Source organism: Trachypithecus francoisi, unplaced genomic scaffold, assembly GCF_009764315.1.
Source record: "Trachypithecus francoisi isolate TF-2019V2 unplaced genomic scaffold, Tfra_2.0 Lachesis_group20, whole genome shotgun sequence".
Classification (NCBI taxonomy): Eukaryota; Metazoa; Chordata; class Mammalia; order Primates; family Cercopithecidae; genus Trachypithecus; species Trachypithecus francoisi.
Window position 1 is genome coordinate 21,863,057 of NW_022681466.1, and position 12,447 is coordinate 21,875,503.

Genomic DNA, 12,447 nt, shown 5'->3' on the forward strand with positions numbered 1-12,447 from the left:
ACCGTATGGCAAGAGAGAAGGCCTGAAACAGAGGATGCTTACCCCAAAGGAGAGGCCCAGAGCAAGGCAAGGACTTCCGTGGGGCCTCATGGGCCAAAACTACAAGGCGGAAGCCGTAGAACTTTATTTCTTTAGAGACAGGGTGTAGTGCAGTGGTATGATCATAGCTCAATGCAGGCTCAAATTCCTGGGCTCAAGCAATCTTCCCTCCTCAGCCTCCTGAGTGGCTGGGACTATAAGCTCATACCACCATACCTGGCTAATTAAAAAAAATGTTTTTTTGCCGGGTACAGTGGCTTATGCTTGTAATCCCAGCACTTTGGGAGGCTGAGGCAGGTGGATCACATGAGGCCAGGAGTTCAAGACCAGCCTGGCCAACATGGCAAAACCCTGTTTCTACTAAAAATACAAAAATTAGCCAGGCATGGTGGTGCATGCCTGCAATCCCAGCTACTAGGGGAGCTGAGGCACAAGAATTGCTTGAACCCAAGAGGTGGAGGTTGCCATGAGCTGAGATCATACCACTGCACTCCAGCCTGAGTGACAGAAAGACACTCTATCTCTAAACAAATAAATAAAATAAAAATAAAATATTTTGTAGGGATAGGGTCTTGCTATGTTGCCCAGGCTGGTCTCAAACTCCTGACCTCAAGCAATCCTCCAGCCTCAGCCTCCCAAAATGCTGGGATTATAGGTATCAGCCACCATACCTGCTGGCCCAAGGGAACAACTTTCTTCTTTTTTTTTTTTTTTGAGACAGGGTCTCACTCTGTTACCCAGGCTGGAGTGTAGTAGTGTGATCTCGGCTCACTGCAACCTCCACCTCCCAGGCTCAAGTGTTTCTCATGTCTCGGCCTCCCAAGTAGCTGGGATTACAAGTGCCCACCACCACGCTCGGGTATTTTTTTTTTGTATTTTTAGTAGAGTTGGGGTTTTGCCATGTTGGCCAGGCTGGTCTTGAACTCCTGACCTCAGGTGATCCACCTGCCTTGGCCTCCCAAAGTGCTGGGATTACAGGTGTCAGCCACCTTGCCCAGCCAGGTAAGAACTTCCTAACAGTCAAAGGTGAGTGAATATGGGAAAGGTTGCTTTGGAAAGGGTAGGCCTCTTATCCCTTCAGAGACACCAGCAGAGATTAGAGGACCACCCAGCAGGGATGTCAGGGAGGGGAATCAGGCTCCAGGCCCTTCCACCCCGAGACCCTGAGAGCCCCCAGACCCTCACAGGCATGCACACACAGACAGACATACCGGGTAACCCTGGCACACACTCAGGCACACACAAGTAGACACAGCCCAACACACACACACATGCCCTCCCCTCCCCATGCTCCCTGCCCCCACACACCACCCTGTCTCAGTGACCACCTTCCTACCCTTGCTCCCTGCGGGCAGGTCCTGAGTCCTGAGGCCACGTGCCGCACTCTGCTTGAGGAACTCAGACTTGAGGCCCCCCAGGCCACGAGAGCCTTTGGGGGAGGAATCAGCTTTGGGCCCAGAGCTATGGCTGTGCAGGAAAAAGGGGGAGAAGAGAGGTCTTCATTTGGGGCGGCCAAGCAGGCCACCCACTCTGGCCTCCCACCCCTCAGGACCTCCCTTCCACCTTGAGGCAATGCCTCCATGTCTAACTGCAACGTGGAGACCCTGGATACCCTTTCCCCCAGTAGAGGGCGGCCCTGGAGGTGGGCCAGGAAGACATCCTTTGCCTTCAGCCACCCACCACCCCCACGGAGGGGACTGCTCCACGAGGGCTGGGCCTCACCTCACTTTGCGATAATCATTAAGCTTCTTGCTGATCAGAGCTTGGTTGGCACAGCCGGGGTCCTGAAGCAGGAGAGGAGAGAGTGGACCGTGTCAGTGCCCACAGCCAGCCCACCCCAGGGCTCATCCCTGGCCCTGCTTCCCCTCTCGTCCACCAGGTGGACAGCCCAGACCCTGGAGTGAGAAAGACCAGGCCCGGACTCCCCAGCACCCTCTCACCAGCTGAGGCCTTGGGGAAGCCTCTTAGCCTCTCTGAGCCTCAGTCTCCTTGGTAATAAACATAGGAGGCTAACAGGGAAGGCTCGGGGCCGGGTGCAGAATCATGCAGCACTCGCCACCATCCTGGCAGACGCTGAGCAGGCATGGAGGAGGTCCTCCAGGAGGGGCTGCTACTGCCAGTGATGGTGACTTGGGACCACCCTGACCACGCCTTGTTGGGGACAGTCAAGCCAGGCCCCCAGAGGAAGAGGCCCAAATTCCAGGTGCCTTCCTCCCTGCAGTGGGGAAAGCTGTTCTGGGGGGAGCAGAACCTGGTCAGCGAGAGGATGTGTCCTCAGCAAGAGGCCATGCACTACCGCCCCCTCCCACGGCCAGAGCAGGCCCAGGCCCACTGCCCTCTTGGCAGAGATCCCAGGCCCGGGACAGCCACATGACTTTGTGTGGGTGTCTCAAGGCACTTCTGTGCAGGTTCCTGGCCAAATAAGTAAACAGGGAGGAATCCCTACTCAGGCCCCTGGAGTGCAGCTATGGCTGACCGCAAGGAGTGTCATTAAAAAAAATTCTTCGGCCGGGCGCGGTGGCTCAAGCCTGTAATCCCAGCACTTTGGGAGGCCAAGACGGGCGGATCACGAGGTCAGGAGATCGAGACCATCCTGGCTAATACGGTGGAACCCTGTCTCTACTTAAAAATACAAAAAACTAGCCGGGCGACGAGGCGGGTGCCTGTAGTCCCAGCTACTAGGGAGGCTGAGGCAGGAGAATGGCGTAAACCCGGGAGGCGGAGCTTGCAGTGAGCTGAGATCCGGCCACTGCACTCCAGCCTGGGTGGCAGAGCAAGACTCCGTCTCAAAAAAAAAAAAAAAAAAATTCTTCAGCTGGCGCAGTGGCTCACACCTGTAATCCCAGCACTTTGGGAGGCTGAGGTGGGAGGATCATGAGGTCAGGAGATCAAGACCATCTTGACTAACACAGTGAAACCCCGTCTCTATTAAAAAAAAATTAGCTGGGCATGGTGGCATGCGCCTGTAGTCCCAGCTACTTGGGAGGCTGAGGCAGGAGAATCACTTGAACCTGGGAGGCAGAGGTTGCAGTGAGCCGAGATCGCACCATTGCACTTCAGCCTGGGTGACAGAGCAAGACTCTGTCTCGGAAAAAAAAAAAAAAAAATCTCCCAAAATCCCTGCCGAGGCCATTGGCTCCACCCCTGCCCACCTGTGGCCAAAGGCCAAGTCTCTTGGCCTCCTCACAAGGTCAATGTGCTCATTCCCCTGCAGATAGGCCAGCAGATAGGCCAGCCCAGTGCAGTTCTGGTGCCGGGATACTCATGCCCTAACACTCTCCATAGGAGGCCCCTGCCTTCCTCACCTCCTGAGAAAAGCTGAGACTGGCCTGGAGCTGACCACTCCACGCCAGAGCCTGCTCAAGGCGATCCTAACACAGTCATAATAATCCCTGTCATCATTAGGGTCAGGATGGTGACTGCCAGACCCCGCACCCAAGGACACCAGGTCCTCCGTGAGCCCTGCCCATGCACCCTCCTCACCCCGAAACCTAGGGGGACACAATTGCGAGGTGCACTCCTGTCAGCCCCCCGTTCTAGCAGAGGGAAGTGAGGCTCAGAGCGGGCATCCCAGTTCCACAGCTGGTGAGAGGCCACCCCGCCCGCCCTCTGTGGCTGCCGGGATGGCCGGGCCCTCACCTCGCCCTCGGCCCTGCTGTTCTCCCGGATCGCTCTGATCCAGCCCAGCATGTCATCCCGGTCCTCAGCCTGAAAGAGATATTCACAGAAGTCAGCGGTGGTCAGCCGGAACACGTGCCTCCTCTTGGTCTCGCTGTAGGAGATGTCCACGAGGCAGGAGCCGATGCAGACGGGCGCCGCCTCGTCCTCACCTGCGCCGGCCGCCGCAGCCCCCGCCGCCGCCGGCCCGGGCTCCCGCCGCTCCTTGCTCAGCGAGAGCGAGCGCGCCCGCAGCGCGGCGTACACCCGCTTCCACTGGCGCAGGCCGCTGCCCGCTTTCTGCAGGGAGACACGGGGTTGGGGGAGACAGGAGTGGTGAGAGGCCAGTCCTGCCCACCGCTCTCAGAGTAGCAGACAGAGTACAGCCGGGGGATGGATCCCACGCTGCCTACCAGGAGCACCCTACTCCACCCGGCTGGACCTGGGCAGCCTCCTGCCCACAGCCCACCAATGCTTTCTCAGTCCCTCACCTGCCTGGACATCCCTAACCATCACCCTCAAGCTCCCCAGCAGACCCCAACCCTTTCCCCCTCTAAACACCAGCATCAACACTCACCAGGTGGTGGCAATGCTCAGACACCCAGCATGGCGCTCCATATATAAAATCCTCGGGAAGCCATTCCCAGCCCATGCTCCTCCCCATGCTGCTCCCCACCCCAGCAAAGCTGCTCAGAAGCTGTCTGCATTCTCAGAGGGTTGTTCTCTCCACTTTTCTGCCGCCCACCCAAGAGTTCACTTGCCCAGAAGCTCCTCTCAGGGACATCCTGAACCACCATGTGGCCAAAGCCAGTGGCTGCTTCTCCCCTCCGTGTCTTAACCCTTCAGCAGCATCTGACACAGCCAGCCCCTCCATCCCTCTCCAGACCCTGTCTCGGCACCTGAGACCCCACGTTCCCAGCTTTCTTCCTAATCCCACTGGCTCCTTCCTAGTCTTCTCTACTTCCCCTCCCCAACTCTTACACCTGTAGTTAAACAGCCAGGAGACTCGTCCCCAGGGGACATTTGTGTGGAGGGAGCTGGAGGGTGTGCTATGGCATCTGAGGGATGCTGCTAAACATTGCACAATGCACAGGACAGCCTCCCCCAACAAGGAATTATCTGGCCCAAAATGTCAGCAGAGCTGAGGGTACCAGACCCCACCCTAAAGAAAGCGGAGCTCCAGAATTTTGTCCTGACTCTCCTCTCCTCTCCCTGCACACCTCCCTCAAGGATGTCATCTGTGCCGTGCCTTTAAACCAGGTCCATCTGCTGATGGCCACTCCCGAGCCCAGCGTCTCCCCCAGCCACAGCCTGGGATCCCCACCCTGCTCAGTGTCTTCATTTGCGGGTCCCATGGGCACTTTGCACAATACTTGCCAGGCCATGTGATTTCTTACCATCAAACCTCTTCTCCACCCTCTACCCCCATCTTTTCCAGCCCAGTCAATCCACCCAGTTGCCCAGAAACCTGGGAGCTACCCTTGACTCCTCCCTTTTCCTCGCCCTTGACATCCCATCCATCAGGAAGTCACAACTGTTCTGCCCGTCTGTCTTTCCTGCCACCACCCGGTCCACACCATCAACGCCTCTTGCCTGGAGAACACACAGACCTTCCCGGTCTCCACTCTTGCTCCTGCAATAATTCTCCAGCAGCAGCTGCAGCGATCATGTTAGAATGAAAAGGAGATCGCATCTCTCCCCTGCTCAGGATCCTCTCAAGAGATCCCATTGCCCTCAGAATCAAATCTAAGGTCTCCTGTGGTCTGTCCCTGCCTCTCCTCAAATTCATCTTCACACCTTTCTAACTATGTCAAGCCAGAGGGCCCTTACAGGTGAGCGAGCCAAGACTTTCCTTTCTCAGGGCCTCTCCGCTTGCTGTTCCTTCTGCCTAAGACCCCCTCCCTCACTTCTATATGTGGCTGCTTCCTTCTTCCCCTTCAGATCTGAGCTCCAGCATCACCAACATCACCTCCTCAGCGAGGCCTTCTCTGACCATATTTTTCCCTCAATGCAGCTCCCACTTCTGATCAGCTTGATCCTCTCCAAGAGCTTACTGCAGCCTCAGACTATCCTGGGGATAGGGAGCTTGTCCGTCCTCTCATTTCCATATCCCAGGGCCTACAGCTGCATGCAAGGGCTCATCAATATTTGCTGAATAAATGCATTAATGATCCTTGGAGCACCCTGAGGGCAGGAGATCCAACTCCCATCAGATCCAGAGCTCCTCTCCACTGGCTGGTGGCTCCACATCCAGCACAGGCCTTGGCCCTCTGAACAAACCAGGCAAGAAGACCCCGTGGCTGGCATATGGGCATAGCCCACATCTGGCCTCCCATCATGTGGATCCTGAGCTGTGAGCCCTGCTCATCACAGAACTGCTGGACGGGGACAGGGACATTCAGAGTAGGAGATAGCAGAGCCCTCCAGGGAGAAAGTTAATGTGACAGTGAGGTGGTGACAAGGGCACATCTTTGAGGCTAAACCAGCGGGATGACCTGGGACAAGGCAACCGCACTCCCAGGCCTCAGTGTCTCCAGTTGGTAAATGAGTGAGGTAGTTGGTCACCAAGGCTGCATGCAGCTCCCACGCTGGGGCTGAGGCTGCGGGGACAAGTCACTGTCCCTTTCCCTCCTCTGTCTGACAGTCCACGTCTCTGAAAGAGGCTGGGGCTGAGAGGGAGCACGGAGAGGGTGCCCACGGCCTGGGTGGACCAAGGGCCCGAGGCTGACTTCAAGACTCTCCTCTAATGTCCAAGCCACAGCACCAAGGGAGCGAGCGACATCGGGTTTTGGCCAGCAAGGGAGTGGAGGCATGGTCCTCCAGAACTGGCCAGTGAGCAGTAAGGGGCCGGCTCCTGTCCCTGAACTGGACTCAGGGCATCCAGGAGCTGCGAGTCAGGCTCCCCTGCAGGGGGAGCCAGCCAAGCTCGCAAGGACCCTTCCTGTGGCTCACATGTTAGACTGGAAGGGCTGGCCCGCATGTGGCTCTCCTCGCACAGTGCGCATGGCTGGTCCCTCCCTGCCTCATGGTTCCCACACCATATGTTGCTGCCAACTTGCTGGCTCTTTTTGGTCTCTGTCAGCCTCCCCTGCCCCACCCCCCCTCAACTTCTCTCAAGGCTCAGCTGGGTCTCTTGCCTTTTTCCTTCAAGCTCATGCACAGAGGCACAGGTAACTGGTCGGTGCTGACAGACAAAGGCCAGGCCTCCCTCTAGTGCCACGCCCTCAGAGCCTTTGTCTCCAGGACACCTCCACTGGGGTCTGTCCCAGGGCCCTCAGACTCACACAGCCCCAGTGGAGCCCCTTGGCTTCATCTCCCCAAATCTGCTCCTCCAGTGTGCCATTGCCCAGGGAGGGTCCCACCACCCACCACCCTCCCTCAAGCCCAAGCCAGGAATCCAGGAACCTTATTGCCTCCTCCTCCTTTCGTACCTCCCAGCAGCTGGCAAGACCTGGCCTTCCTTCCCCTGGAATCTCTCTCTAAGTGTCTGCTCCACCTGGCCCCACACCACCACCTTGGTCGGGGCCCCCAGCCTCACTCACCTGGACAACGGCAATGGGATTGGCTCCTCCTGTCACAGACACAACCTGTCTCCAGGCATCGCCTGCCCACATTTAAAACCCTAGACAGAGCCGGCGCAGTGGCTCACGCCTGTAATCCCAGCACTTTGGGAGGCCGAGGCAGGCAGATCACTTGAGGTCAGGAGTTCGAGACCAGCCTGGCCAACATAGTGAAACCCAGTCTCTACTAAACTACAAAAATTAGCTGGGCGTGGTAGCAGGCACCTGTAGTCCTAGCTACTCAGGAGGCTGAGGCTCGAGAATTGCTTGAACCCGGGGGACGGAGGTTGCAGTGAGCCGAGATCGTACTACTGCATTCCAGCCTGGGTGACACAGTGAAACTCCGTCTCAAAAATAGATAAAATAAAATAAAATAGGCCAGGCATGGTGGCTCAAGCCTGTAATCCCAGCACTTTGGGAGGCCAAGACGGGCGGATCACGAGGTCAGGAGATCGAGACCATCCTGGCTAACACAGTGAAACCCTGTCTCTACTAAAAAAATACAAAAAACTAGCCGGGCGTGGTGGCGGGCGCCTGTAGTCCCAGCTACTCGGGAGGCTGAGGCAGGAGAATGGCGTAAACCTGGGAGGCAGAGCTTGCAGTGAGCTGAGATCCGGCCACTGCACTCCAGCCTGGGCGACAGAGTGAGACTCTGTCTCAAAAAAATAAATAAATAAAATAAAACAAAACAAAACAATAAAACCCTGGACAGGCTCTTCCTGGGTATCAAGGCCCCACACTCTGGGCAGGTGCCCAGTTCCCCAGCTCGTCTTCCACCTCTCACCCTGGCTCCCAGCATACCTCTCTCCACCTCTCCCCGAGACCTTCTAAGGAGACATCTTCCCTGTCAGGCCCCTCCATTGTCTCCCAGTTTTGTGGCTTCTCACCCCTTTCGTGTCTCAGTCTCTGGACACTTCCCTACCCAGGCCCACCCGCCCCGCACCCCAGTGTCATAGCTGTCTGTGCACTTGGAACCATCATGCCACATGCATTCTCTCTGCTCGACAGGAGTGACAGGAGCCCCAGGAGGGCAGGGCTGCCCTGGCTCCCTCACCACTAACTCCCCAGAACCTCCACAGAGGCTCCCAAGCAGGGAGGCCTTAGTCATTCTCCACAGAGGAGCGCCAGTCCTGCCTGGACTTCACCCTCACTTAATCCACAGCAGCCCTTGGGGTAGGATAATATTGCTCCCATCGTACAGATCAGAAAGTGAGGCTCAGGGAAGGTGAGTGGGGTGCCCAAAGCCATGTGCTTGATATATGGCCGGATAGGAACTCAAAGTCTGTCTGTTTCAAAGCTTATGTTCTTTCCAGGGACCCCTCAAGACCTCAGAAGGCAGGGTAGAAAATTCAAATAGCAGTAAGTGGGCCAGGTATGGTAGCTCATACCTGTAATCCCAGCACTTTGGGAGGCCAAGACAGACAGATCATTTGAGGTCAGGAGTTCGAGACCAGCCTGACCAACATGGTGAAACTCCTTCTCTACTAAAAAAAAAAAAAAAATAGCCGGATTTGGTGGTGAGTGCCTGAAGTTGGAGGTTGAAGCTGGAGAACTGCTTGAACCCAGGAGGTGGAGGTTGCTGTGAGCCGAGATCGTGCCACTGCACTCCAGCCTGGGCAACACAGTGAGACTTCATCTCGAAAAAGGAAAACAAATAGCAGTAAGCAGAAGTACAGCAGCTCCAAGTGCCGGGCACTGGGTAAACCCCTTACTTAGATCATCTCATTTAATCCTTAGCAATAGGCTTATGAGCTAGGGATTACTGTTAGCTCCATTTACAGACGAGGACACTGAGTTATGGCCAGATGAGTCACCAAGGCTCTCAGAGCAATGGGTGATGCAGTCAAGAGTCAAACCCAGGTTCATCCTAATCGCCGGGAGGGAAGGCAGTGGTCCCTCCTCCCACTTCTCCAGCCCACAGCGCAGCCTGGGCCAGGGTTTGCACCCCCTGGTTCCAGGGGCCCTGCCCTTCTCCTCTCAGGGTCCTGCTGGTTCCCTCCCAGGCCCTGCCTATCTACTCCCCAAAGCCCCCTTCACCTCTCACCTGGATCTCCATGGTGGCTCCTAACTGGTCTTCTTGCCTCCAGCGTGGCCCCTCCCTAACTCACTCCCAGGAGCCAAATGGACATTTTAAAGCTGTAACTCCCTTGGCAAGAGCCCCCAAGAGCTTTTGGTCATCCTTAGGATGAACACTAAGCCCTTTCCTGGCCTGCCTGCCTTCTTCTTGGACCTTAGCTCTCCTACGGAAATCATCCCAGCCTTGCTCCTTGTTTTCCATGAGCCCCAGTGGCCATCTTCAGGATGGCCTGTCAAGCCAGGGCCACTATGGGATGATTTCGCCAGAATTCCAAGTACGACTTTATCAGATCCATCCCACAGCAAAATCCACCTCTTTTGTTAACTTCTTTTACATAAGTTCTTCAAATCCCCCTGCCAGGAAGTTCTTTCTAGCATCTAACCTCCATCCTTCATGGTGCAACCTACACTGGTTCTTTCTGGCTCCAGAGGCTGTCAGGGCAGGCCTAGGAGAAGCTGGAGGGTTCAGCTTCCACCTCATTCCTCCACCCATCTTACCTTCCCCTTTTTGGTGAGAATCTGCTTATAATACAACCAGCCTTCTCTCCTGATATCACTGAAGGTTGCATCTGAGAGGTCAGAGGTTGAGTGTCGCTTAGAAGGAGCATCAGCATCTTCAGAGGTGCCCCAGCTATCCAAGGACTGCAGGGAGACAACAGAGGACAATTTAGGGTGGCTCCCACAATGCCAGCATCTCAGGAACCCCATGGACCACTTGCAGCCGCACAGGCCTGGTATATGTCTGTGCTACAACCCGATGTGCTGTGTGACCTCATGGGCATTGCTTGTCCTCTCTGGACCACTTGTGTTGAGGTCATGAGACATACATAAAGGAGAAGCCAGAAAGGAGGAAAGGCTATGACCTACCAGCAGACCACATGCCTCACCACGCTAGAGGAGCCAATCCGGAGCCTCCTGTAACTTTATAGACTTAGAAGAATTAAGGAAATGGAGGAAGTGATCGTGTCAATGAGGAGTTAAATAAACAGGGGAAGTGGGAACATCAACAAAGGCTGAGTGAGTGGAGTAGGTAGTCATGTCCACAAGGAGTTAAACAGAGGAAGTGACAGTGTCAACAGGATTCCAGCCGCAGAGGGTGCAAGTCAAGCGAGAGTTAAGTAAGCAGAAGAAGTGATAAGAAATAAACTAGGTACCAACATCGCCGGGGTGTTCAACCAACCAATGAGACAGAGGGCTTGACATCAAGATGGCTTTTCCAGTCCATCTATAATCAAAAACAGCCAGGGAAAGGTGCGGCGGGCACAGTGGCTTATGCCTGTAATCCCAGCACTTTGGGAGGCTGAGGTGGGCGGATCACTTGAGGTCAGGAGTTCAAGACCAGCCTGGCCAACATGGTAAAACCCATCTCTACTAAAAACACAAAAATTAGCCAGGTGTGGTGGAGCATGCCTGTAATCCCAGCCACTTGGGAGGCTGAGGCACAAGAATCGGTTGAACCCAGAAGGCAGATGTTGCAGTGAGCTGAGATAGTGCCACTGCACTCTAGCCTGGGCAATAGAGTGAGATTCCATCTCAAAAAAAAAAAAAACGCATAAAAAATATATATATGATTTTAAAAACAACAATACGTCCAGGTGTGATGGCTTATACCCGTACTCCCAGCATTTTGGGAGGCCAAAGCAAGATCACTTGAGGCCGGGTGCAGTGGCTCACACCTGTAATTCCAGCATTCTAGGAGGCAGAGGTGGGTGGATCACCTGAGGTCAGGAGTCCGAGACAAGCCTGGCCAACATGGAGAAGAAACCCCGTCTCCACTAAAAATACAAAAATTACCCGGGCATGGTGGCACATGCCTGTAATCCCAGCTGCTCGGGAGTCTGAGGCAGGAGAATAGCTTGAACCCGGGAGATGGAGGTTGCAGTGAGCAAAGATCATGCCGCTGCACTCCAGCCTGGGCAACAGAGTGAGACACTGTCTCAAAACAAACAAACAAACAGCTGGGGCTATCACAGGCCTGATCCTACCTCCCCAGGTGCTGAGGCTGGGAACTCCACCTGTCCACCAATCTCAACCCTGTGTCCCGGCCACACCTTTCTAGTGTCCACCCCCGACCCCGTCCCATGAAGACAAGACGCGATGCAAATACTGACTGAGGGTAGTGAAGGAAACAAATGAAGCCCCAAATATAAGCTCGGGGAGCTTCTATTCTAGCTGGGGAGCCAGGCAGGGAGGAAGGGAAACACCAACTGTACATGAGGCATGCTGAGGAGGAAAACATAGAGTAGCGAAGGGAGGCGTGAAATGTCAGTGGAGGCTGGAATTTCAGGGAAGACCTAAAAAGCCGTGAAGACGGTGGAGAAGTGAGTCATGTGGCTATGGGGGATGGGTCTGGAAAGAGGCAGTCCAGACAGGGGCCCATGGGTGGGGCTGTGCGGTGTCATTCAGGGATGCTAGGGCCCACAGAAGAGGGCGGGTCCCGCGGTGGACACGAGGGTGAGGGGTGCAGGGAGGAGGGGGAAGGCAGGAGCTGGAGCAGGAACCCCCATGCCAAGGCTGTGGCCCCACCTCCCCGACACCCTCGCTCCCCGCACCCTCGCTCCTGTGCACACACACTTGCAGCTCACCCCATCGGTGAAGAAGCTCCGGAGCATCCGCAGGCTGGGTATGCGGTTTGGCAGGCGCCTGGGAAGCGAGGGTCGAGGGTGAGGGATGTGGGCAGCAGAGCTGGGACCTCACTATCTCGTCACCCACCAAAACCCAAGGCCCAGAGGACTTCCAGTGGGGGAGGCACACTGTCCCCTGCATAGAGGACCCCAGGGCCAAGAGCCCTGCCCCAGAGCAGCTGGCCAGGGTGGCTGTGGCCACCCCACCCCATGTCCACACAGCGCCTCACCGCAGAACTCGGCCCTCGTCGCGGAAGGTGTTGAGCCCATCATCGCAGGACTTGGAGCGCTCCGTGGTGATGGCCAGCAGGTAGGAGGAGCGGCGGCCAGCCTTGATGCTACCTGCAAAGCCCGCCCGCATTGGGCCTCAGGGTCAGTGGGGCAGCAGGTCAGGGGCTTCCCAGAGCACTCCCTTCTGGGCAGGGGCAGGAGGTGACTCTCCCAAAGGGCCCCAGGAGGAGCAGAAACCAGAGGAAGAGGCCAGACATGAA

The 12,447-nt window shown here is 56.0% G+C and overlaps 1 protein-coding gene across 7 annotated transcripts in view; it reads right to left on the reverse strand.

Moving 5' to 3' along the window:
- Nucleotides 1-12,447, reverse strand: part of ARHGAP23 (Rho GTPase activating protein 23) — a 96,764-nt gene that overhangs the window by 31,820 nt on the left and 52,497 nt on the right. For 6 of the 7 annotated variants that reach the window (XM_033183262.1, XM_033183261.1, XM_033183263.1 and 3 more), the window contains 6 exons: nucleotides 12,187-12,298; nucleotides 11,918-11,975; nucleotides 9,831-9,974; nucleotides 3,679-3,996; nucleotides 1,762-1,823; nucleotides 1,376-1,506 (listed from right to left, as the gene is read on the reverse strand). In XM_033183262.1, the coding sequence (XP_033039153.1) occupies nucleotides 1,376-1,506; nucleotides 1,762-1,823; nucleotides 3,679-3,996; nucleotides 9,831-9,974; nucleotides 11,918-11,975; nucleotides 12,187-12,298 (825 nt within the window). The remainder of the gene's footprint in view (nucleotides 1-1,375; nucleotides 1,507-1,761; nucleotides 1,824-3,678; nucleotides 3,997-9,830; nucleotides 9,975-11,917; nucleotides 11,976-12,186; nucleotides 12,299-12,447) is intronic. The other variant, XM_033183265.1, reaches the window with a different exon arrangement.